We start from the raw sequence: 24,125 nt of genomic DNA on the forward strand, positions 1-24,125 counted from the left end.
AAATTTGCTGTGCAGTTAACTAATTTAGTTAATTAGCAACTTTTGTTTCCAGAAACAAAGACTGATCTGGACTCTCACACAGTGTGACTAACTCAAGATGCTCCTGTTTGTTAGCTGTCCTTGGCACTTTAAGGAAGGACGTGTTTCCCCCTCTAAAACCCTTTCTGCAGTCTTGTAACCTCAGCAAGGTAACAAGGTCTCTTTAACATGAGTCCTGACAAGAAGGCTCTTTCCACACTCAGTAGGGCAATAAATGCTGACAGATGTTGTTAACATCATTCTTAAAATTCGAGCCCCCCCCCTTTCAGATCTATCATGCATTCGTGGTTGGATTAACAGTGTCATAGCTAATGGGGATGTATCAATAATATTAATAGTCCTCATTTATATGTACAACTTCAGTTTGTAGCTTTGAAGTTCCCCTAACTTCCCGTGTTGATAAAAGTGCACGAGGATTTTCAGTTGAAAACAACATTGTTAGTGTCCTGATATTCCAAATCCTGTATCACTGTATGAATCTGTCAGCTGTTATTGGAAGAAACTTGTGCCATTCTAAGGTTGTAGATCAAAGATCGGAGTTTGTTGGTAACTAAGGAGCAGTAATGGCCTCCTATGATGTAGACAGGGAAAAAGTGCTCTTGGCTCATTTCAGCAAACCGAGATGACGGAGGTTTTTTTCTTTTGAGCTCCGTTGTTGCCCTTATTTAAAATACATATTTACAGTATCTTGTGCAGACTCTCCAAGTTTTTAGTAACATTTGTTTTTTGCAATATTTGCCTTTCATGAAATGGTAATTCCAAGTATATCTCTAAAGACCTGGCAGAGCATTTGAATGGATTGCATCAGCCATTGTGGAAGATTTCCCATTTTAGACCAGGAGGAATTTGTGGGGTCAAACGCTGAACAATGAAAGAGATTCTTGCTCATTTCAAGGCTGAGGAATCCAGTGGCAGTTGAGGGTTTGAATTGTAAATCAAGCCTGTCATCTCCTTGTCAACTAGGAAAAACCTCTACTCCCTTTATGCACTATTAGGGTTTGTTATTAGGGTTTTTGTTGTTTTCCAAAAATTTGAAGGGAAATTAGACTCATAAGGCATTTGTTCTAAGTGAGCATTGAATCTGAACTTTGGAGAAGAGGAACAAAAAACAGAACTATTTAGAAACTCTTAAATGATTAGACAGTGTCTGTCACAATTATGACTGTATCTAACCAAATTTATGGGGTCACTCAGTATTTCTCAATGGGTGCTCTGTGGGGATCACGAGGAGCCAGCACATGGCTAATAGACTGGACTTCAGTGGCTTCACTGTCTATGGCAATATTAACAGACTGAATTTATAAGGAATGAATACATTTACACGTGAAATTTAATGAAAACTAATCTCGCCTTGTTTTCACCAAAAGCCATTTCGACTTTTTTTTTTTTCTCTCATGAAGTCTGGTGAAATTTCTTCTCTGGTCATAACCGAGAATGGGGGGAATAAGTGGTCTGCACAACCTCTTGCCTTGCTGAAAACTTGGTTCTGGGCCAAAAAGTTTGAGAACCACTGCCTTAGGAGTGGAGAAAAGGCACGCTGTTTGGGGTGGTTTATTATGATGATTCAGGCTTCATTATCCATTCCACAAATATTTATTGAACGCCTACCATGTCAGCTCGATGCAGTGGAGCCTGGAGTATGGCAATTGCCAAACAAAACTCGGTTCATTAAAATGTCCCAGCTGGTAAAACAACAGAAGGGGAAAGAAGAGGTTGAGGCCTGACTTCTGTGGCTAAAATCGTGTCTGAGTGATTTGCCCCACCTGATGGATGACACAAGAATATTTGCAGGGCTTTAGTAGGAGTCTGTTGAGAGAATAGTTATTACACTCTTTGCTAGGAAAGAACTATAATAATAGGCCATAAAAATAGGCCAATGGTCCTTCACTAATACATCAGACCAGATCGTACTAGTTGATAAAAGTAATGAAACCTGTGTGGTAGAGTGGTACCATTTAGAAAAACTATCACAAACACCCACACAGCAAGGAATGAGTAAGGGTGTGCTATTTGCAGAGGGCTAAATGTGGGAACCGCAGTGCATCAAAATAAAGCAGTTGAGGTTCACACACTTATATATACACACCCACTTGCCTCAGACTTTATTAATCACTTAAGCCTATTTTATTTTAGCAACTGCCATTTTACCTTAGGACTTTTATTCCACCACTATGTTGCCAAAGCATTTGGTCTGTGGCATCCATAGCATATAATAAATTGATACCGATTCGTTCGTGTTTAAAAAATATAATAGCAAAATGACAGTAGTCACTTGGCTGAGTATATTGATGACTGAAATCTAATTGAAAGCAGACTGTATTTCTCTGATTAGTCCTGTTCCTCTAAACGTAATATCCATACTGTGAGGGCTCAGTAAGACAGTAAATCTTTTATGGCTGGAGCTTATTCTTTTCTCAAGCCTCAACACCATAGTATAATTCGGTGGTATTTGCTGCCGCTCATATGCACATTACACGTTGGTTACAGCACATGGTAACCAATAATTAAGATAAAGCTGCTAATGTTGATATCAAGCAGAATTGCTAAACTATTACCATTATAGGCTTGAATTTATGGGGAAAGTCAGCAATTTAGTGAAGTAGGGTTTGGGGTAGAGTTGTGATTATGGTAGAAAAATACTTTCTTCCCACACTTACCTGGCAGGGCTTGGCCGATCTCTCGCCTCACTTTGGCTTTTTAATGAATCCCTTTTAATCTTCAGTTGTGGCACTTCCAATCTTGACCACTTCTATTAATTAGACATTAATCTAATTATTATCACTAATTACTACTTTTAGATGTACGCCATAAATGGATTTATATGGAGCTTTCCCATTTTACTGTCAGGTCATAGGTCATCTTAATATTGGTTAGTCATGTTACTAATGCTGGTATTCTTTTGTTACCTTAGCAACTAAAGCTCTTATGTGGTATCCAAGAAAGACTCACCTTCTAGCAAATTCTCTTTTATAATAGGGAATAGTTAACGTTAGAGTGTGGTTCTAGTAACACTTGCTCGCAGAACCTCCCCCGCCCCACCTCCAAACACCATACCCTTAAAATACAAAGACCTTTCTCCATAATGCAGGCATGTCTTACAGGACTCCTAACCGATCAGTGTGATATAGAAATGAAGGAACTGAGGATTATATTTATAGGCTTGTTGTAAAGGAGGGGAAATTGAGGCCCAAAGCAGTTAAATGACCTGGCAGTAGTTAAGCAGATCATGGTCACAGAGACAGAGAAGTTCCAGGAAAGCATTTAAAAATTTACTAGAAAAACAAGACATATTTAATTAATGGATAACCCAATTACTCTGTTGTTTTTTATATCTTCGATCAAAACCAGTTTCTCACCCTTTATTTTGAGGCTTAGATGTAAGTCAGCCTTCACAGGGGAGAGGAAAGATGCTCTGTGATAAGTGATGGCAAAATCAAATGCATAATGAGATTTGAGAGTTATTTTAATTGCTCATGACTTCCCTCAGACAAGGACAAGTGGAAAGCTTCTAAAGATACTTGTGTTTTTTGCTTATTCTAAATATAATAAAGTAATTTACACAATATGCCTGATCCAGGAAAGCTGTAAAATTATGCTAAGTTACTGTGTTGGTAGGTGACCAGTGAGTGGGAAGTCATTCCAGACATGGAGGGGAAAGGGTAGTACTTAGTGAAAATTGTATAATGAGGAGGCAGCATGAAGAAGAGTTTGCATGTGTAAATTTGTTTTGTTCTTTAATATCTGACTAGGAGTGTTATCTAAGGCAAGTCTTTTTGCTTTGCATTTCAGGAAAGCGAAAGCATGCACCTATTCCCCAAAGAAGGTCGGTTAGTTAGTGTTTGGGGGAAGGGTATAGTGACAGACAGAAGAGCGTTAGGGTGTTTTGCAAGATAATAAAGCTTCCTTGGAGGAAGGGTACCTATTTCTTGAGTAGAAGCAGAGTTCCCTCTTTCAAGGGTGAAGGTGACTTGGGATTCCTTTGGTATCACCTACAGGCATCATTTTAAGGAAGCAAATTCCTTCCTGTGCTTCAGAGATAAAGCAATAGGTTTTAGTCCCTTGATAGAGCCATGTCCTACCAGCAGCACATGTAGCTTATTTAAACTCAACTCTAAAATTGGCAAAAAGTATGATTTAGAAAATGGTTTAAATTGTGAAACTTAAATTTGCATAGTATTTTATGATGTTTAAAAAATTTTTATGTAAAAAGTGTGAACATCTCTGGTGTCGTTTGAGAATGTTCCTATAATAAACGCCTTTGTTTTGTCAGAAAAAATTGTTTTCTGTTACTGTGTAGGTTAGTAACCATGAAACTATGCTTATGTATTTATATCAATTTTAGGGAGGATTTATAAAGGTAATTTTGATTACGCTCAATTTTTGCCTAATAAACTTACCTTAGAACCTAATCCCTACATAAGAACACACTAGAATGTAACATGTGACTGAGACCATAACATAAGGTTTCTCCCCACAAAGCTACCTTACTCCAGATAACTTCTGTTGATCCGATGGGCAATGGCCTTAATCTGATATTAATTTCAAGTTAGCCTGTCAAACCACAAAATATCCAAGGTAATGTTTTCTGCATTTTCTTATTTCTGTTTCTCCCTGCCTAACTCGAATGATACTTTTTGTTGTGGCATCTGTGACTGCATGATATGAAAAGGAATTGAAGACCATGGCTCACCACTGGGGACATTTGCTAAGCTGGCTGCAGGGCTACTCTGCATCCTGTGGTCATCCTGAAGCTTGGCAGGGTGATCATGGCTGAATTACTTGACCGCTGCTCCGAGTTGGTCACCGCACTGTTGATAACCCTGTTTACTGCCCCCTCTCTCACTTTTCTAAGTAGCCAACTCCGAAGGACAGGTGTGAACTTTGCTTTGGCATTTTCTTGTGCAGGTGCGGTCTTACCGGGTAATAACACAGTCCAGGTGGTTTTCCAGAGGCAGAATTTCTGCTGCAACAGCCCCATGGCATTTTTCTTCAAAGTACAATAAATATGCATTCAAGCAAACAATAGGAGCGGAGACTGCAGAAAGCCTAGTGAACTTCAGCAAGGCAGGACCTGTGTTCGTGTTAATGTTTATCTTGTCTAATTTGGGGATTGGCATAGAAAGGGGCTCCCAGCAATTGCCTTTCTCATGTTTCTTAGGTTGAAGCAGAAGATATTCATGGATTTCTGTTTTCCTTCCTCCCTCTCCCCCTGTCCCTACAGATTTATGAGGAATCCAAGATGAATTTGGAGCAGGAGAGGCCGTTTGTCTGCAGTGCCCCGGGCTGCTCTCAGGTGAGTGTGGGGATCCTTTGGTCTGTTCTTATGAGGATGTAGCTGCCTTTTGACAGCGAAACAGCTCTCACTTGGCAATCATGCCTGCTGTATGCTTTCTTTCTTGACTGAGATATTGTCAAAGCCCCCTTCACCACCACCACCACCACCACCACCACCACCATCATCATCACCATCTTCTTCCTCATTATTACTATTTTCTACTTTGAATAGTTTGAACTACTTCCCTCACAGCCCCTGAAATACATCAGCATTAGCCATTTTCACCCTTAACTTTCCCCCTGGAAGTAAGCCAGACGCATCCTGCCCACCAGATGTTCAGGACTGTTATTTCAGAAAGGGGAGGGAGGATGCTGCTTTTACAATAGTCACTTGATACGGGGCCTTTGAATTACTGGTGAAATAGCTCACCATCAGAGCTGAATTCTGTTTTCTTTTGTTTTCCTTTTTGAGTACAATAGGCCCCCTATAGCTTTTCTAGAACCCACAGTTTTTTCATTTATCTAAACTTCAAGAGGGGAAGTTGGCATGCTGTGCTAGATTAAACCTCTTTGCCTCCAATGGCTCCCATTAAGTGGAATCATTGTGAGGATTAGATGAGATACTACATGTATTTAGTATAAGGCCTGCACATAATAATTGCTCAATTAATGTTCACCATTGTTACTATTACTGCTGCTATAATTATGGACCGTGTGGCAGAATTTCCCGAGCTTGGCACTGTTAACACTTGGGACTGAATAATTCTTCGTTGTGAAGGGCTGTCCTGTGCATTACAGAATGTTTGGCAGCATCCCTGACCTCGACCTACTAGGTCCCAGTGGCCACTCTCCAGTTGTGAAAACCAAAAATGTCTCCAGGCATTGCTAAATGGCCCCTTGGGGGCCAAAATGGCCCCCAGTTGAGACTGACTGCCTGATGGTTTGCGTTTGGCTTTAGCGTTTTGTTGTTGTTGTTGTTTTTTAATCCCTTCCCTTTTGGGGGTCCCCTAATTCTAGCTGATGCTCTCCCGCTCCATTTTATGTGTTGCTGTGAGCCGTCTTTTCTCATTTTTGGAATCAGGCAGGGTATAAATAAATAATGCCACAGACGTGTGGTCACTGGTGTCAGACGCTGCTAGAGCCGGGACAGTGAGAGGCTGAGCAGAGGCTGTTGGGTTTGGCAGTTGGGTTCTGGCGGGTGACCTATGAGAGAGGAGTCCGGGTGGGGGCCAGGTTGGAAGGGATTAATGAGTGAGTGGGTGGTGAGGAAGTGGAGGTGGCCAGCATAGAGGACTCTTTCAAGAGTGCTAGGGAATGACTGGAAACAGAGTGATATAATGGTAGCCTGAGAAGGAAGCAGCCCGAGAGAGCTTCTTTTTAAATGAAAGGCTAGCTGGGCGGGATTTAGTCAAGGGCAAGGAGAAGTGAGCATGTTGGATTGAAGAACCACAACTGAAGCGCCAGCCCCCAGAAGACAAGGGTGTGGAAGATCCCATGAGGGAGAAGGGGGTGCTATTCCTCTGAGGCAGGAAGGAATGGAAGTAGCACTGTGAAGTTATATGCAAATTCTAAGGTAGAGACAGTAGTGAAGGCTGAAGGATGCGTTTCTAATGACCTTGAATTCAGGGAAGGAGCAGGTCATTTCCTTGAGAAGGCTGAGTGGACTGGTTGGACAAAATGAGAATTGAGGATTTCTGTAGTTTCTTTGTTTTAAGGTAAAACTCCAAGCCTTTCCCCTCAACCCCTTACAAAGCTGCATGTAAAACTTGATGTTTTTATTTAAGGTGAAAGTGTTTCTTTTTCTTGACAAGTTGTTTTAAAAATATGTGCATCTTTCAATTGAAGAGGTATTAGAATTGAGGAAATGTAGCAGTTGCCTAGTGATTCCAAGGGTTTCCTGGTGGGGTGTTAGCAAATCACAGTCAAATCTGTTGTTGTGATCATGGCATTTACTCTAGTGACCTTCCAGAGCCTGGGGACCTGCATCCAGAAGAAAGGATGGCTGGGGATTGGAAAGGGGAGTAAATGTGAGTTATCAGTGCTTGTGCTACGTTGGCAGTGATGGAAGGATGTTTCCCCCTTTTCCCTCATGGAAACAAGCTCTGCTCTATTAAGGAATGGTCTATAATACCTGGGAGGTTTTTTGTGTTACAGATCCTTATACATTAGCTTTGTCCCAGAAGTGAAGAGAAACAAGCTTCTCTTGCTCTTTCTGAGCTCAGAGTCCATTGTTAATTTCACAGCTCCTTTGCCCTCGACATGAACATGCTTTGAGTTCCAGGGGCCTCTCTCAGCTGTGTATCTGTCATAGACTGTACATTTTGGTTATTTACAATTTGCTGCTCTTTTCCTGCTAAATTAAAAAGGCCCCATGATGTCCCATATTGTCTCTTTGGGGAGGTATTTATAGTTAACATGACATATTATGGAAATTATTGTTATTTAATGAGTAATCTGGATAATCTATTCTAGGCTATTATTTTACAGAACCAAAAAATGGCTTACAAATATGAAATGTAGGATATTACCATGTTGTTTTTGATTATATATATATCCCAACAAAAATTATAATATGGATTTTAATGGAAAGACTAGGAAGTTTAACCTGTCTCTAAACCACACATGGTAGTGTCCCATATTTGATGTAGTCATTATAAGGTATGATAAAGGTTCAAGAGAATAGATGAAGCTGCAGCAAAAAGTCTTTATACATCAGACTTCTATGTAGTTAATACTCTGACATAATTGCTGTGCTTTACAGATTGTATATGCTCCAATTTATATGATACAAATGACAAATAACTAGGTGATATTTATTCCCAAAACTACTTTCAGAATATTCCAAAGGATTTAGCCCAGTGAATTCCCTCATTCACATGAACACAAATCTGTACCATTTGCAGAGAAGATTTCTACCACAGTATACAATGGTAATTGAAACTTATAATGACTATCTTGAGGAACTGGGAAGCTCTGAGAGACTTTCTGAACTGTCAAAGATTCAGAAATGTTCAGCAGAGTTTATTGTCTTTTGTTATGTTTTCATTTGACCTTGATAAAGCAGATGCTCTGTTAAGTTCAGTTATTAAAACATACCAGCCTGAGTCAGGAGAGGCTAGGATCTACTGCAATAACAAATCACCCGAAAGCTTCAAGGGCTTAAAACAACAAAAGGCTTATTTCAATTGCCCAAGCATACATTTCTGCATTTCTGTTGTAGCTTGGCAGGACCTTCTTCATAATCCTCTAGAATTCGAAAATCCTTCAAAGATTTAGGATAATTGAGGGGTCACTATTTCTAATACTGTGAATTGCCATGTTAAAAGGAAGAGGGTCTTGCACCAGGAATTAGGTGCTGGCATGTGAGTGACCTGTCATTTCCATTCATGATCCATGGGTAGAACTAGTCACATGGCCCCACCCAACCACAAAAGGGCCAGGAAATCCAATCCCACTGTGTGACCAGAAGCGAGACAGCTGAAAACATTTGAGAGCTGCATTTTTAACAACTGTAATATCACTCTTTGAAAATGAAAAATAAAGTGTTGGTTTACTACATTGTACAGAGTATAGAATACTAAAAATGACTTGTCGTGTGACTATAAATCATCTATACACTTATAAAAGATCACATAATGAGCGCAGTGTGCAAGGTCTTCATAAACAGAAACATACTATACAAATGTCACATGCACATTTGTAGGTGTTTATGTCAAACAGTTAAGCATGACATGTAATTCTTTCCAATGTCTGACATGAATCAAAATTCTTTTCCTGCTTCATGCATTTTTCCTACTTTTGGTTAATCTCTAGATAACATCTAGCATACTTATTATGCCTTAGACTATTTTATACTATTTTGTAGTATACTATTTTATACTAGTATGTAGAACGGTAACTATTAGACAAAAGTTCCAAATAGTTTTGCAAAACCCCAGTGCTACTTAGGTCTAAGTTCATTTTTCTATTTTGGACATGTTTTCTTCTCATATATAGGTAGAAATAAGAGAATTTACTTTGTTATGCTGCCACTGTTCGTTTCTTTGTGAACATACATGAGCATTCATTCAGACACTCTTAATCTTTGAAGGTATAGCCTATTTCTATTATATAGATTACTTGAATACTTTCAGCATTGTTCCTTTACCTCTTTCTCATTTATTCTTTAACCAAACACAAATTTAAGGTCTTCCCTCAGATGCAAACCTCTAGTTCCTAAGGAAATACGTAATTGACTGATGGGTCTTCACAGTTGATTATATTCAAAGAGTATTTAGAAAGTAGAGGCCTTTAAAGGAATTCCCAGGGAACGTGTAGGGAGTCAGAGACGATGGCAGACAAAGGTCTCCTATTTCTTATTACTGTTCAGCCAGATTTTACTGCAACCTAGTTAAACCCCTGGTAAACTATAAAGGAAATAATGATGCATATATTTGGGTGCAATTCAAAGGAACATCTCAGCACATTTGCTTGCAAAAAATAATTTGGCATTTAACTTAGCATGCTTTCACACTTTTTCGGAACTAATTTTTTGTTTTGCCTGTCACATGTACAATGCTGAATACATCTTTTTCTCTGTGATGGCAAATATATATTATAAAACTGAATGGCTCCTCTCCCCTCTCCCCCCCTTTTTTTTCTATTTGTCTGACAGCGCTTCCCAACAGAGGACCATCTGATGATTCATAGGCACAAGCATGAAATGACTTTGAAGTTTCCCTCAATAAAAACAGACAATATGTTATCAGGTAAGGAGCCATCAGGCAAAAAGGCTTTGGGTGAACGGATTAGCCGCATGGGAGATACTTGTTCTTATGATAGGATGATTTCCATTGGCATGTTCTGTGCCTTGAAGATGTATATTTCTAAGGTACAGCAGAGACTTAAAATAATGGTAGGCAGAAATGTAATCAGCTAATGTGGTGTTCACTCAAATAACCAAAGAGCTGTGATTTCTCATTTTCAGGAATGTAAAATATTTATTACTATGGAAGTTGGCTCCATATAAGTATTTTTAAAAATCACATGCCTGTAATCACTCAAGCAAGACATCTTCATTCAGTACCTAGTATGCTGTTCTGAGTACCACGGGAGACGCAAAGATTGGTATGATTCCTGTTCTTGAGGACACCACACTATAGTGTACATGTGAAAATGTAGCTGAACTAGAGGACTGTCTAAGATATGTTTCACATGAGTATTGTAAGGAAAATGCTATGTGGCTTTAGTAGAAGGAGCTCTCTCTCTTTCTCTCTCTCTCTCTCTCACAGAGGTGATCAGTGAAATTTTTTTAAAGAAACAGTACCTTCCTCCTAAGTGAGAGATTAAATGAGATGATAATGCATGGAATCATAGCAAGTGCTCAGCAAATGTGAGCAAAAATAAACAAACATCACAATTAATCCATCAAGTAATTGCCATTCCTTCCCATTTTGATAGGTGGTGCAATGAATTAAAACAGGGCAGGGCCAGGAGTGGGGAAACTTGAACTCTAGCATGGGCTCTCTGCCAGATGACCTTGAGCCATGTTAGTGAACCCTTTTGGGCCTCAGTTCCCTTTTCTGTAAAATGGGAATGATTTTGTCTGCCCAGTTTATTCCATGGGCTCATTGTAAGGATCCAGTGAAAGAATGTAAATGAAAGTGTTTCCTAATCCCTGGTAGGATAACTGAAGCCTTTCCTGTTACCCTTGTTAGGCTAGAAATATTTCATTGAAGCCACTGTCTCCTCGGCATCACGAGGGAGATAATACTCCCATAAACATGCTTTAAATGATATCAGAAGAGAAACGGACTGCCCTGGCAGGCCCAGCTCATATAATTTAGCATTTCTATGGCACTTAAATTTTACAAGTATTTTATTATCCCTATTATTAGTAAATCCTGTAAGAGTGTTGTCAGGCAGGTTATTATTACAACTCATATTTTACTGATAGAGAAGAAGGGGCCAAAGGAGACAGAGCAGCTTTCCCAGGCTGACCACACAGGGCAAAGATGAGGGTCCTTGATGCTGAGTGCTAGACCCTTGACTTGCACGGTGGCTGCATTGTCGGGCTTAAGCAGTTGACAGGTACGATCTCATACTCCTGGGGACAGAGCCATCTACACATCTTCACAAACCTGCCCGTGACTTGTTAATGGTGCAGATGTGTTGTGGCTTGGAAGAATCTCTAGTTCAAAGGCAGCCTCTTTCCTTGCCTCCCCCGCCACCTACCACCTCTCTCTCAGCCTGTTCGTTTTGATTGAACTAGTTGGCTCTTCAGAAGTAGTTTTATCTTCCCTTAAATCGAGAAAGAGAGATGCAGAAACTTCAATCTGTAAGAATTATAAAAGCCCAGAAGCGTTAGGAAGGATGGTCTGTTCTTTTGGTTTTATCATTTAGTTTGTTCTGTCATTTATTTTTTTTTAATTTTTTTATCGTTTTGTTAATCACCATACATTACATCATTAGTTTTTGATGTAGTGTTCCATGATGTTCTGTCATTTATTATACACTGTAACTTCATAGTTAAACAATGAGCAGATATGTATGCAAGTAGCAGGGTTCCCAATATTTCAATTTATAAGTTCGCCTTTTATTTTTCCCAAATCGAATTCAGAAAATAGGTTCCTTGGTGGTAGGAGAGTGGGAAGTGGGTGTTAAATGATGTGGAGATATTACTGCTTAGTGGTAAGTACCAGGTAGTATCTTTCAGGGACATGGCTGGGATGGCCCTACAGGGAGCCCCATTCAAAGGTCTGAAAAAAAAGGAATTCAGGATGTGTGAACACTTCTGTATGTTGCCTATAAACAGGCTTTTGATTAAGTTCTTGCAGCTTTTCAATTGTTCTCACCAGATCTTCGTTAGCTTGAGGCCACTGTTGCCAATAATTGGCAGTGCCAGGTGGAAAATTATTGAGAGGAAAGGCTCTCTAATTTTTATTATGTCAAACTTGGAATAAGAAAATGAAGGCAGAAATAAATACGAGGGAAAATAGCATGAATAAAATATTGGTGTGTTTTCTTCTGCTTTCTCAGGGTTTGTGTTGAAGCTAGTATGGGGCCATTTTTTACTCCAAGTGAAATTAGGTGCTACGTTTTTAAACTTGCTATCCACTTTGCATGCTTGCAGTGTCATAGAATTTTCCTGCTGGAACAGAAACAGAGCTATCCAGTTCAGCTCATTACTTTGCATTTAGGGGACTGAGGTCCACTCTATGTCACAGGCCAGTGTTGTCCACACTGCATTGTAATAGGCTGTCTGTTGGGTATTTTTGCTTTGTTGTTGTTGTTTTTTTTCCCCAAGAAAGAGTTAGATGTATTTATCTCAAACCTCATGTTAATTTTAACATATTAGATTGTGACTGCAAATGTGACTGAAGTTTTACTTGTCTTATATCTTAATTTATTTAGATTTGAATTTATCAAAGGCTCCAAAGTCTACTAAAATATCTGTTAGAATTTTATTTCCGAATGTACCTTAAGCTTATTTTGTGGCCTATCTTAAGGGTGAATGATTTCCTACAGCTTGAGATATAGTAACAGAAATAATAAAAATTGCATAAATTAAATCTGAAATCAGCATTCATCCTCAGGGCAAAAATCTTCAAGCCCCTCTTGGGCCACTTTTTTTTCCCAAGCAATATTCCGTTACACAAAATTTAATTTCAGACGCACTGGAGTTTGACACATATTATGACGAGGAAATATGGTAGGTGTGTTCATAACTAATTTCAGGATATCTGGTTAGCTTGTATTTTGGAAAATTACTTCATCCTACATTAATTGCAGATATTACAGTCAGGGAAATTATTAAGATTCCAGAGATAGACCTTTCGAAGGTAAGTGTCCAAAGAGTTGTAAGATCTGAAATAATTTCCTAGCTTTGCCATAAAGTCCATTTTATTTAGACCAGGTACAATTTATAACTCAAAATGATTGTAAATGATCTTTGACATGCCATAAGGCAGAGTAGTAAAAGTGACAGTCATGATGTTTTAAGATGAGTCTGCTCTTATGGATAGACAGTAAAATAAAACCTCGTTCCAAAGGGACAGCACTAATTGGACATGCATGAATGGGGTGGTGATGGTGGATTCTAAGGGCAAAGACTTCTAGCCCCTCCCACCTTGGTCCTTCCATTCTAATTTGGTCCTCGTGGTACATTTCCAGAGTCCCAATATGGTGATGGACTTGGGTCTTTCCCTTCAGCTGTTCTTATTGTGATTGAAGATAATTTCATGGTGAGAGAAGTTGTGATATCAGAGGTTTTAGGTGCCAAGTTTGAAATGGGAATCCACTGAGGACAATATACTTTCACACACAGGTTGCAAAATTGTCGGCTATTATATGACAAAAGATCTGTTTGATTTGAAAAGTATGATCAAATTTTAGTATTAGAGTTAAAGAGTATGGTGTTTGGGTCTATTTTAATGGTATTATGGCTAGGTATTCAGGGATTCCCACATTTTGCCCTGTCAGAAATCCCCACCCCCACTTATTGACACAGTTCCCAGGTTCTGTACAGGAAAAAAACAGAATGGGAATCAAAGTGCAATTTTATTTATAGCCAGACAAGCAAATAATCCAAATGAGAAGAATGTGTGTGCGTGTGTGTGTGTTGCGGGTATATGGTGGAAATATTGACCTAGAAGATGATGAATTTTGCTTCATGAAAAGGAAGTGAAGTTCAAGAGTGTTGCACACCTTTCCTCAAAAGGTAAAACCCAATCAGCATCTCAGGTGGGAAGCCTGAGAAGGAGATGCATAAAACCATGCCTTCAAATGCCTAATAATTCACACCAGACATCACAGCCCAATTAATGCTGAAGGCAACTGGTGTGTGCTTGGAGGGAAATGAAGAAAGGCACCAGCTGAGGTGTGGGCAGAGGGGCTGAAGTTGCCCCTCTTGACAACATAGTTCCTCAGAACCCAGTTGTGTCCCTGGATTAAGTCTAGAATGAGGGACTTTCTCTAGTTCCAGGCTCTAAACCTAATTCTCACCATGGAGAAAGCAAGAATGTTGTTTAAAGGAGTAGAACCTTTTTTTTTCAAGAGATCATGATTGATCAGATAATCTCAGAACCCAGAGCCATTAGCTCATGGCTATTTGATACAAACCTACTTAATAATCCATGGACATTCTATTTTTTTATTGTTTTATCATTTTTTATTTTTTTAGACAGAGAGGTCAGGGAGGGGCAGAGGGAGAAGGAGAGAGAGCCCCTGACATAAGGCTTGATCTCACAACCTGAGATCATGACCTGAGCTGAAACTGAGTTGGATACTTAACCAACTGAACCACCCAGGATATATATATCCTGACTGAATAAGTAAATCTCTCTCTCTCTCTCTCTCTCTCTCTCTCTCTCTCACACACACACACACACACACACACACACACACACACACACACACACACACATATATATACAGGGACCATATTTACCTCCTCTTCCATTGATGGTGAAAGTATACAGTAACTTCTCACTCTTGAAATTAGTCAGGTCTTTATGGAACAGAGGGTGGTGGAAATGGCATGCACCAGGGTGCAGCATGATAATAACAGTAGCTACCATTTATTGCCTTATCTTATGCCTATAATTGTGTCTCCTGTTTTATATACATTATGTCATTTAATCCTGGCCACTCTTTTCATATGAGGAAACAAGATCAGGAGGATAAACAGTTTGTCCAAAGCTCCTGTCTGTCTATAATTTTCTCATTGTACATCTAGATTTGGTGAGCTCCATGTACTTAGAACATGTCTTGGTGTTAGATTTATGTTTGCATATACATCTGTGAACTGTTTTTTCTTCTGTTACTGGCTTATTTCTTCAATAGTCATGAAAAGGAGAAAATAGTCAAAAGTTTTCAGAAGGAGATTATACTGACACATTAGTATATAGAGGAACAAAGAGTGTGTGTGTTTATTTCTTATTTATTTATTTATTTATTTTATTCATAAAGATTGTATTTATTTATTTGACAGAGACACAGCTAAAGAGGGAACACAAGCAGGGGGAGTGAGAAAGGGAGAAGCAGCTTGCTTCCCACAGAGCAGGAAGCCCCATGTGGGGCTCGATCCCAGGACCCTGGGATCATGACCTGAGCCAAAGGTAGACGCTTAATGACTGAACCACCCAGGTGCCCCTATTTATTTATTTTAAAAGATTTTATTTATTTGTCAGAGAGAAAGAGAGAGAGCAAGAGCATGCACAAGCAGGGGGAGCAGCAGGCAGAAGGAGAAGCAGGCTCTCTGCTGAGCAGGGAGCCCAATGTGGGACTCTGGGATCATGACCTGAGCCACTTAACCGACTGAGCCACCCAGGTGCCCCAAAGAGTGTGTTTTTTTTTTTTTTAATAAGAGACTACCTGAGACTCTATTTTTAAAATTTTTTATTGTTACATTAATCACCATACATTACATCATTAGTTTTTGATGTAGTGTTCCATATTCATTGTTTGTGCATAACACCCAGTGCTCCATGCAGAATGTGCCCTCTTTAATACCCATCACCAGGCTAACCCATCCCCCACCCCCTGCCCCTCTAGAACCCTCAGTTTGTTTTTCAGAGACCATCATCTCTCATGGTTCATCTCCTCCTCCGATTTCCCCCCCTTCATTCTTCCCCTCCTGCTATCTTCTTCTTTTTTTTTTCTTAATATATATTGCATTATTTGTTTCAGAGGTACAGATATGTGATTCAACAGTCTTGCACAATTCACAGCGCTCACCATAGCACATACCCTCCCCAATGTTTATCACCCAGCCACCCCATCCCTCCCACCCCCACCACCACTCCAGCAACCCTCAGTTTGTTTCCTGAGATTAAGAATTCCTCGTATCAGTGAGGTCATATGATACATGCCTTTATCTGATTGACTTATTTCGCTCAGCATAATACCCTCCAGTTCCATCCACGTCGTTGCAAATGGCAAGATTCCATTCCTTTTGATGGCTGCATAATAGTCCATTGTGTATATATACCACCTCTTCTTTATCCATTCATCTGTCGATGGACATCTTGGCTCTTTCCACAGTTTGGCTATTGTGGACATTGCTGCTATAAACATCGGGGTGCACGTACCCCTTCAGATCCCTACATTTGTATCTTTGGGGTATATATCCAGTAGTGCAATTGCTGGATCGTATGGTAGCTCTATTTTCAACTGTTTGAGGAACCTCCATATTGTTTTCCAGAGTGGCTGCACCAGCTTGCATTCCCACCAACAGTGTAGAAGGGTTCCCCTTTCTCCGCATCCCCACCAACATCTGTCATTTCCTGACTTGTTAATTTTAGCCATTCTGACGGGTGTGAGGTGGTATCTCATTGAGGTTTTGATTTGGATTTCCCTGATGCCGAGCGATGTTGAACACTTTTTCATGTGTCTGTTGGCCATATGGATGTCTTCTTTGGAAAAATGTCTGTTCGTGTCTTCTGCCCATTTATTGATTGGATTATTTGTTCTTTGGGTGTTGAGTTTGATAAGTTCTTTATAGATTTTGGATACTAGTCCTTTATCTGATATGTCATTTGCAAATATCTTCTCCCATTCTGTCGGTTGTCTTTTGGTTTTGTGGACTGTTTCTTTTGCTGTGCAAAAGCTTTTTATCTTGATGAAGTCCCAATAGTTCATTTTTGCCCTTGCTTCCCTTGCCTTTGGCGATGTTTCTAGGAAGAAGTTGCTGCAGCTGAGGTTGAAGAGGTTGCTACCTGTGTTCTCCTTTAGGATGTTGATGGACTCCTGTCTCACATTTAGGTCTTTCAAGCATTTTGAGTCTATTTTTATGTGTGGTGTAAGGAAATGGTCCAGTTTCATTCCTGCACGTGGTTGTCCAATTTTCCCAACACCATTTGTTGAAGAGACTGTCTTTTTTCCATTGGACATTCTTTCCTGCTTTGTCAAAGATTAGTTGACCATAGAGTTGAGGGTCCATTTCTGGGCTCTCTGTTCTGTTCCATTGATCTATGTGTCTGTGTTTGTGCCAGTGCCATACTGTCTTGATGATGACAGCTTTGTAATAGATCTGGAAATCCGGAATTGTGATGCCGCCAGCTTTGCTTTTCTTTTTCAACATTCCTCTGGCTATTTGGGGTCTTTTCTGGTTCCATACAAATTTTAGGATTATTTGTTCCATTTCTTTGAAAAAAGTGGATGGTATTTTGATGGGGATTGCATTGAATGTGTAGATTGCTCTAGGTAGCATTGACATCTTCACAATATTTGTTCTTCCAATCCATGAGCATGGAATATTTTTCCATTTCTTTGTGTCTTCCTCAATTTCTTTCATGAGTATTTTATAGTTTTCTGAGTACAGATCCTTTGCCTCTTTGGTTAGATTTATTCCTAGGTATCTTATGGTTTTGGGTGCAATTGTAAATGGGATCGACTCCTTAATTTCTCTTTCTTCTGTCTTCTTGGTGTATAGGAATGCCACTGATTTCTGTGCATTGATTTTATATCCTGCCACTTTACTGAATTCTTGTATGAGTTCTAGCAGTTTTAGGGTGGAGTCTTTTGGGTTTTCCACATAAAGTATCATATCATCTGCAGAGAGTGAGAGTTTGACTTCTTTGCCGATTTGGATGCCTTTTATTTCTTTTTCTTGTCTGATTGCTGTGGCTAGAACTTCTAATAATATGTTGAATAGCAGTGGTGATAGTGGACATCCCTGCCATGTTCCTGACCTTAGGGGTAAAACTCTCAGTTTTTCCCCATTGAGAATGATATTTGCTGTAGGTTTTTCATAAATGGCTTTTATGATATTGAGGTATGTACCCTCTATCCCTATACTCTGAAGAATTTTGATCAAGAAAGGATGCTTGCTGTACGTTGTCAGATGCTTTTTCTGCATCTTTTGAGGGGATCATATGATTCTTGTTCTTTCTTTTGTTTATGTATTGTACACGTTGATTGATTTGCGGATGTTGAACCAGCCTTGCAGCCCAGGGATAAATCCCACTTGGTCGTGGTGAATAATCCTCTTAACGTACTGTTGGATCCTCTTGGCTAGTATTTTGGTGAGAATTTTTGCATCCATGTTCATCAAGGATATTGGTCTGTAATTCTCCTTTTTGATGGGGTCTTTGTCTGGTTTTGGGATCAAGGTAATGGTGGCCTCATAAAATGAGTTTGGAAGTTTTCCTTCCATTTCTATCTTTTGGAACAGTTTCAGAAGAATAGGTATTAATTCTTCTTTAAATATTTGGTAGAATTCCCTTGGGAGGCCATCTGGCCCCGGGCTTTTGTTTGTTGGGAGATTTTTGATGACGGCTTCAATTTCCTTAGTGGTTATAGGTCTGTTCAGGTTTTCTATTTCTTCCTGGTTCAGTTTTGGTAGTTGATACATCTCTAGGAATGTGTCTGTTTCTTCCAGGTTATCTAATTTGCTGGCATAGAGTTGCTCATAATATGTTCTTATAATTGTATGTCTTTGGTGTTGGTTGTGATCTCTCCTCTTTCATTCGTGATTTTGTTGATTTGGGTCATTTCTCTTTTCTTTTTGATAAGTCTGGCCAGGGGTTTATCAATCTTGTTAATTCTTTCAAAGAACCAGCTCCTAGTTTCGTTGATCTGTCCTACTGTTCTTTTGGTTTCTATTTCATTGATTCATTATTTCTCTTCTTCTGCTGGGTTTAGGCTTTATTTGCTGTTTTCTCTCTAGCTCCTTTAGGTGTAGGGTTAGGTTGTGTATTTGAGACCTTTCTTGTTTCTTGAGAAAGGCTTGTATTGCTCTATACTTTCCTCTTAGGACTGCCTTTGCTGCATCCCAAAGATTTTGAACAGTTGTGTTTTCATTTTCATTGGTTTCCATGAATTTTTTTAATTGTTCTTTAATTTCCTGGTTGACCCATTCATTCTTTAGTAGGATGCTCTTTAGCCTCCATGTATTTGAGTTCTTTCCGACTTTCCTCTTGTGATTAAGTTCTAGTTTCAAAGCACTGTGGTCTGAAAATATGCAGGGAATAATCCCGTCTTTTGGTACTGGTGGAGACCTGATTTGTGACCTAGGATGTGATCTATTCTGGAGAATATTCCATGGGCACTAGAGAAGAATGAGTATTCTGTTGCTTTAGGATGGAATGTTCTGAATGTGTCTGTGAAGTCCATTTGGTCCAGTGTGTCATTTAAAGTCCATATTTCCTTGTTGATCTTTTGCTTAGATGATCTGTCCATTTCACTGAGGGGGGTCTTAAAGTCCCCCACTATTATTATGTTGTTGTCGATGTGTTTCTTTGCTTTTGTTAATTGCCTTATATAATTGGCTGCTCCCACGTTAGTGGCATAGATATTTACAATTGTTAGATCTTCTTGTTGGATAGACCCTTTAAGTATGATATAGTGTCCTTCCTCATCTCTTATTACAGTCTTTGGTTTAAAATCTAATCTGTCTGATATAAGGATCAGCTTTCTTTTGGTGTCCATTAGCATGGTAAATGGTTTTCCACCCTCTCACTTTCAATCTGGGGGTGTCTTTGGGTCTAAAATGAGTCTCTTGCAGACAGCATATTGACAGGTCTTGTGTTTTTATCCAATCTGATAGCCTGTGTCTTTTGATTGGGGCATTTAGCCCATTTACATTTAAGGTAACTATTGAAAGATATGAATTTAGTGCCATTGTATTGCCTGTAAGGTGACTGTTACTGTATATTGTCTGTGTGTTCCTTTCTGGTCTATGTTGCTTTTAGGGTCTCTCTTTGCTTAGAGGACCCCTTTCAATATTTCCTGTAGGGCTGGTTTCGTGTTTGCAAATTCCCTTAGTTTTTGTTTGTCCTGGAAGCTTTTTATCTCTCCTTCTATTTTCAATGACAGTCTAGCTGGATATAGTATTCTTGGCTGCATATTTTTCTCATTTAGTGCTCTGAATATATCATGCCAGTCCTTTCTGGCCTGCCAGGTCTCTGTGGATAGGTCTGTTGCCAATCTAATGTTTCTACCATTGTAGGTTACATATCTCCTCTCCCAAGCTGCTTTCAGAATTTTCTCTTTGTCTTTGAGACTTGTAAGTTTTACTCTTCGATGTCGGGGTGTTGACCTACTATTTTTATTGATTTTGAGAGGGGTTCTCTGTGCCTCCCGGATTTTGAAGCCTGTTTTCTTCCCCAAATTAGGGAAGTTCTCTGCTATAATTTGCTCCGATATGCCTTCTGCCCCCCTCTCTCTTTCTTCTTCTTCTGGGATCCCAATTATTCTAATGTTTTTTCATCTTATGGTATCGCTTATCTCTTGAATTCTGCCCTCGTGATCCAGTAGTTAATCTCTCTTTTTCTCAGCTTCTTTATTTTCCATCATTTGGTCTTCTATATCGCTGATTCTTTCTTCTGCACTAACTGCCCCTATTTTTTATTGCACCTCATTAATAGCCTTTTTGATTTCGACTTGGTTAGATTTTAGTTCTTTTATTTCTCCAGAAAGGATTTCTCTAATAACTTCCATGCTTTTTTCCAAGCCCAGTTAGTATCTTTAAAATCATGATTCTGAACTCTAGGTCCAACATCGTGCTAATGTCCGTATTGAGTAGGTCCCTGGCAGTTGGTACTACCTCTTGTTCTTTTTGTTGAGGTGATTTTTTCCGTCTTGTCATTTTGTCCAGAGGAGAATAGATGAATGAGAGAACAAAATGCTAACAGGGTAACAACGTCCCCAGCAAATATACTCTATAAACAAATCAGAAAAGACCTGAAACCGGGGGAAAAGAAAGGGAAAGAAAGAAGAAAGAAAGAGAAAAAAAGAAAAAGAAAAAGATAAAAACAAACAAAAACAGAACAAAACAAAAAAAAAACAGAATATGATCAGATATGATCAGGCTGGTGCACAGACCAGTGCCACATACTATAATTTGGGTGTATTTTGGTCTGTTAAAAGAAAGTGCCTCCCAAAATTTTAAAGAAAGAAAAACTTATATTTGTACAAAAATAAGGGTTGATACGATGAAGGGAGGGAATATGACTGTAAAGATGAAAATTATAAACAATTTTATAAAAGGAATTGATAAGAAGTTGTTTGAAAAAAGAAAGAAGAGCATTAAAAAAAGAAAGAAAAAAAGGGAGAGAATTTGATCAGGCAGGAGACTAGAACAAAGCCATACACTAGAGATTTACGGTATATTTTGATCTGTTAGAAGAAACTGTATCTCAAAATTTTAAAGAGAGAACAACTTATATATATATGCCAAAAATAAGGGTAACTACTCTGAAGGGATAGAATATGACTCTAAAAATGAAAAATAAAAATGTTTTTTAAAAAAGGGATTGATAAGATGTTGGTTGAAAAAGAGAAAAAAATTTCAAAAAGAAAAAAAGACAGTTCAAAAAAAATTAACTTTGAAAGACTAAAGAATCATGGGAAAAAAGCCATGAATTCTATGTGCGGTATTCCCCTGGCTCTGGAGTTCTGCAGTTCTCATTGATCGGTAAACTTGGTCTTGGCTGGCTGTTCTTGCTGATCTTCTGGGGGAGGAGCCTATTGCCGTGGTTCCCAAATGTCTTTGCTGGAGGCGGAATTGCCCCGCCCTTGGGGTCCTGGCTAAGTCATCTGCTCGGTTTTGCTCTCGGGAGCTTTTGTTCCCTGCAAGCTCTCGGTACAGCTTTGGAGGACGAGAGTGAAAATGGTGGCCTCCCAATCTCCGCCCGGAAGGAGCCGAGAACTCAGGGCCCCACTCCTCAGTGAGCCCCCAGAGAAAACCAGTCAATCACTCCCGTCTCCCTGGTCTCCGAGAGTCCTGAGACCATACTGTCCCGCGAGGGTTCCACCCCCGCTTAGCCACTGGAGCGACGTCCCTCAGCGGAGCCGACTTCTAAAGTTTCCGATTTTGTGCTCCGCGGCTCTATCACTTGCCAGAAGCGGCCGACGGAGGCCCCCTCCCCCGCTGTCTCTCCTCCCGAATATCGCCTCGGATTCACTTCTCCGCACGTCCTACCCTCCAGAAAGTGGTCGCTCTTCTGTTCAGAGAGTTGTTGCTATTCTTCTCTTCGATCTCCTGTTGAGTTCGTAGGTGTTCAGAATGGTTTGATCCCTATCCAGCTGAACTCCTGGAACCAGAGGAAATCCAGGTCTCCTACTCCTCCGCCATCTTGCTCCGCCCCCCAAGAGTGGGTTTTTAAATCAGATTTTTCCCTCCATTGTGACAAGTGGCAATGGACATTTATAGGAGTTGTCGACTTCTCATTCATTCATGTTTCTAGCTGGTCAAACAAAATTGAATTTTGAATAATTTACCTGAACACCTCAGAGGCCTTGATCTGCAGTACTTTTTATATGGGAAAAGCTGGCTTTCAGTCTCTTCCATCTGGAGGCCAGTCCTTTTTGACAAAGAGTGTAGACCTCAGGCAATTAGTAAAAGGGGAAAGATTTACATGATCTGAAGAGAAACCAGAGTATGACCTCAGGCAATTAGTGACTAAGTGGAAATGTGAAGCTTTAGCTTCCACAGTCCAGGGCAGGGCTTGATAAGAGGCTCACCTTGGATCCCCTCTGTTCACCTAGCCTGAAGAGAGACATGATCTCAGTGTTCATAACCCTTTCCACCAGCTCAGCTCCTCTAATGTGAATTAAAATTGTGGCTTGATTGCTGTTGGAACACTCTGGCTAGGCCATGGCTGACAGTGAATAGGGGTGGATTATTTACTTGGTTAATTTAAATCTGGATCTGTGTCTTCTGGAGCCATGTGTCATAGGAGATGCCCTTGTCAGAGCATTTTCTAGTTGACTTAAGCCCCTCCTAAGGGCATCTAGTCTGCCAGCTCTCCATCTTGACAGTAAGTGGATTCCAGAGTTCTGCCAGTGTGTCTCATCTCTCAGGGACCTGGATTACCCACGCCACAGGCAACTCTTAAGCATTCCACAACTATTGTTTAAAAACCCGGAGTTGCCTTGATTTGTCCCATGGCAGCACTGTCTCTTGGGACAGATGCAGGAAAATAGTAACATCAGTGTTATGGAGAGGACCCTATGGCTCCTTTGTGTATTCACATTCAATAAAAGGCACATTTATTGTAAAGGAGCCTGTCTAAAATTCCATGGAATTCTGTCAGTTGTTACTGATTGTGGCTCTTATAAAGGATTGTATATTTTAAAATTCACTTAATGTAGACTCTCCTGATTAAGACTGTATTAAAATTCACACAGGGATAGGAACTAAGTAAGAGTATTTTCAAGAAAGCATTTGCTGCAAAATTCACAGGATAAATGTAACTATAAAAAGAATATTAAAATGTCTGAGAAAAATGTCTTTTCTGAGAACCCCAACTCTTACTAAAATAGATATGCTAATCCCAATACTTTTCTCTATTGATTTGAGCAGCATTCTTGAGGGATTCCATTAAGCTGCATTTTGTTGGCCGAATCTGAGTCATGCAAATAATAAACATGCATTACCTTTAAAAAAGTACCCTATAATTAGAATGGTCACCAATTCAAACTGATCTTTCTTATAACTGGTATGAATTAGTGGGGCTTTTATAGTATTCCCAGTCACTGTCAACTTAATACAAAATGATGTAAAATTACTTCTCCTATTCCTTTAGTGATACCATTGAGAACATTAGACCAACTGGAAAGAAGATTTTACTTCGGGAGTTGCATTCTTCTTCTCTGGTATATTATGGGAACTCTGCTTTTACTTTTTTTTTTTTAATTGATGACTTGTCGCCTTGCCTTTTTATCATCGAGGAAAATGAAACATAGACAAACATGTAGCTCAAATGCAGCTCTGAAACCGAATAAGGTAGCAACCTATTATTAAATGTAGAGCAGACTAAACACTTTTTAAAAGAAGAATCAGGTTTCAGGCTTTAGCTTTGTGCTTGTCATTTAGACTTTGGAATAAT

At 39.6% G+C, this 24,125-nt stretch overlaps 1 protein-coding gene across 2 annotated transcripts in view; it reads left to right on the top strand.

The window, feature by feature from the left end:
• The first annotated feature begins 5,260 nt into the window (after positions 1-5,260).
• Positions 5,261-24,125, top strand: part of CREB5 (cAMP responsive element binding protein 5) — a 339,425-nt gene continuing 320,560 nt past the window's right edge. The window contains exons 1-2 of one of the 2 annotated variants that reach the window (XM_088018237.1): positions 5,261-5,332; positions 9,968-10,061. In XM_088018237.1, coding sequence (XP_087874363.1) covers positions 5,279-5,332; positions 9,968-10,061 — 148 coding nt within the window. In that variant the 5' untranslated portion in view covers positions 5,261-5,278. The remainder of the gene's footprint in view (positions 5,333-9,967; positions 10,062-24,125) is intronic. The other variant, XM_088018238.1, reaches the window with a different exon arrangement.

The sequence above is a fragment of the Eumetopias jubatus genome, unplaced genomic scaffold, assembly GCF_037043125.1.
Source record: "Eumetopias jubatus isolate StellerSeaLion01/CBP00866 unplaced genomic scaffold, mEumJub1_p1.0 scaffold_14, whole genome shotgun sequence".
In the NCBI taxonomy this organism is placed as follows: Eukaryota; Metazoa; Chordata; class Mammalia; order Carnivora; family Otariidae; genus Eumetopias; species Eumetopias jubatus.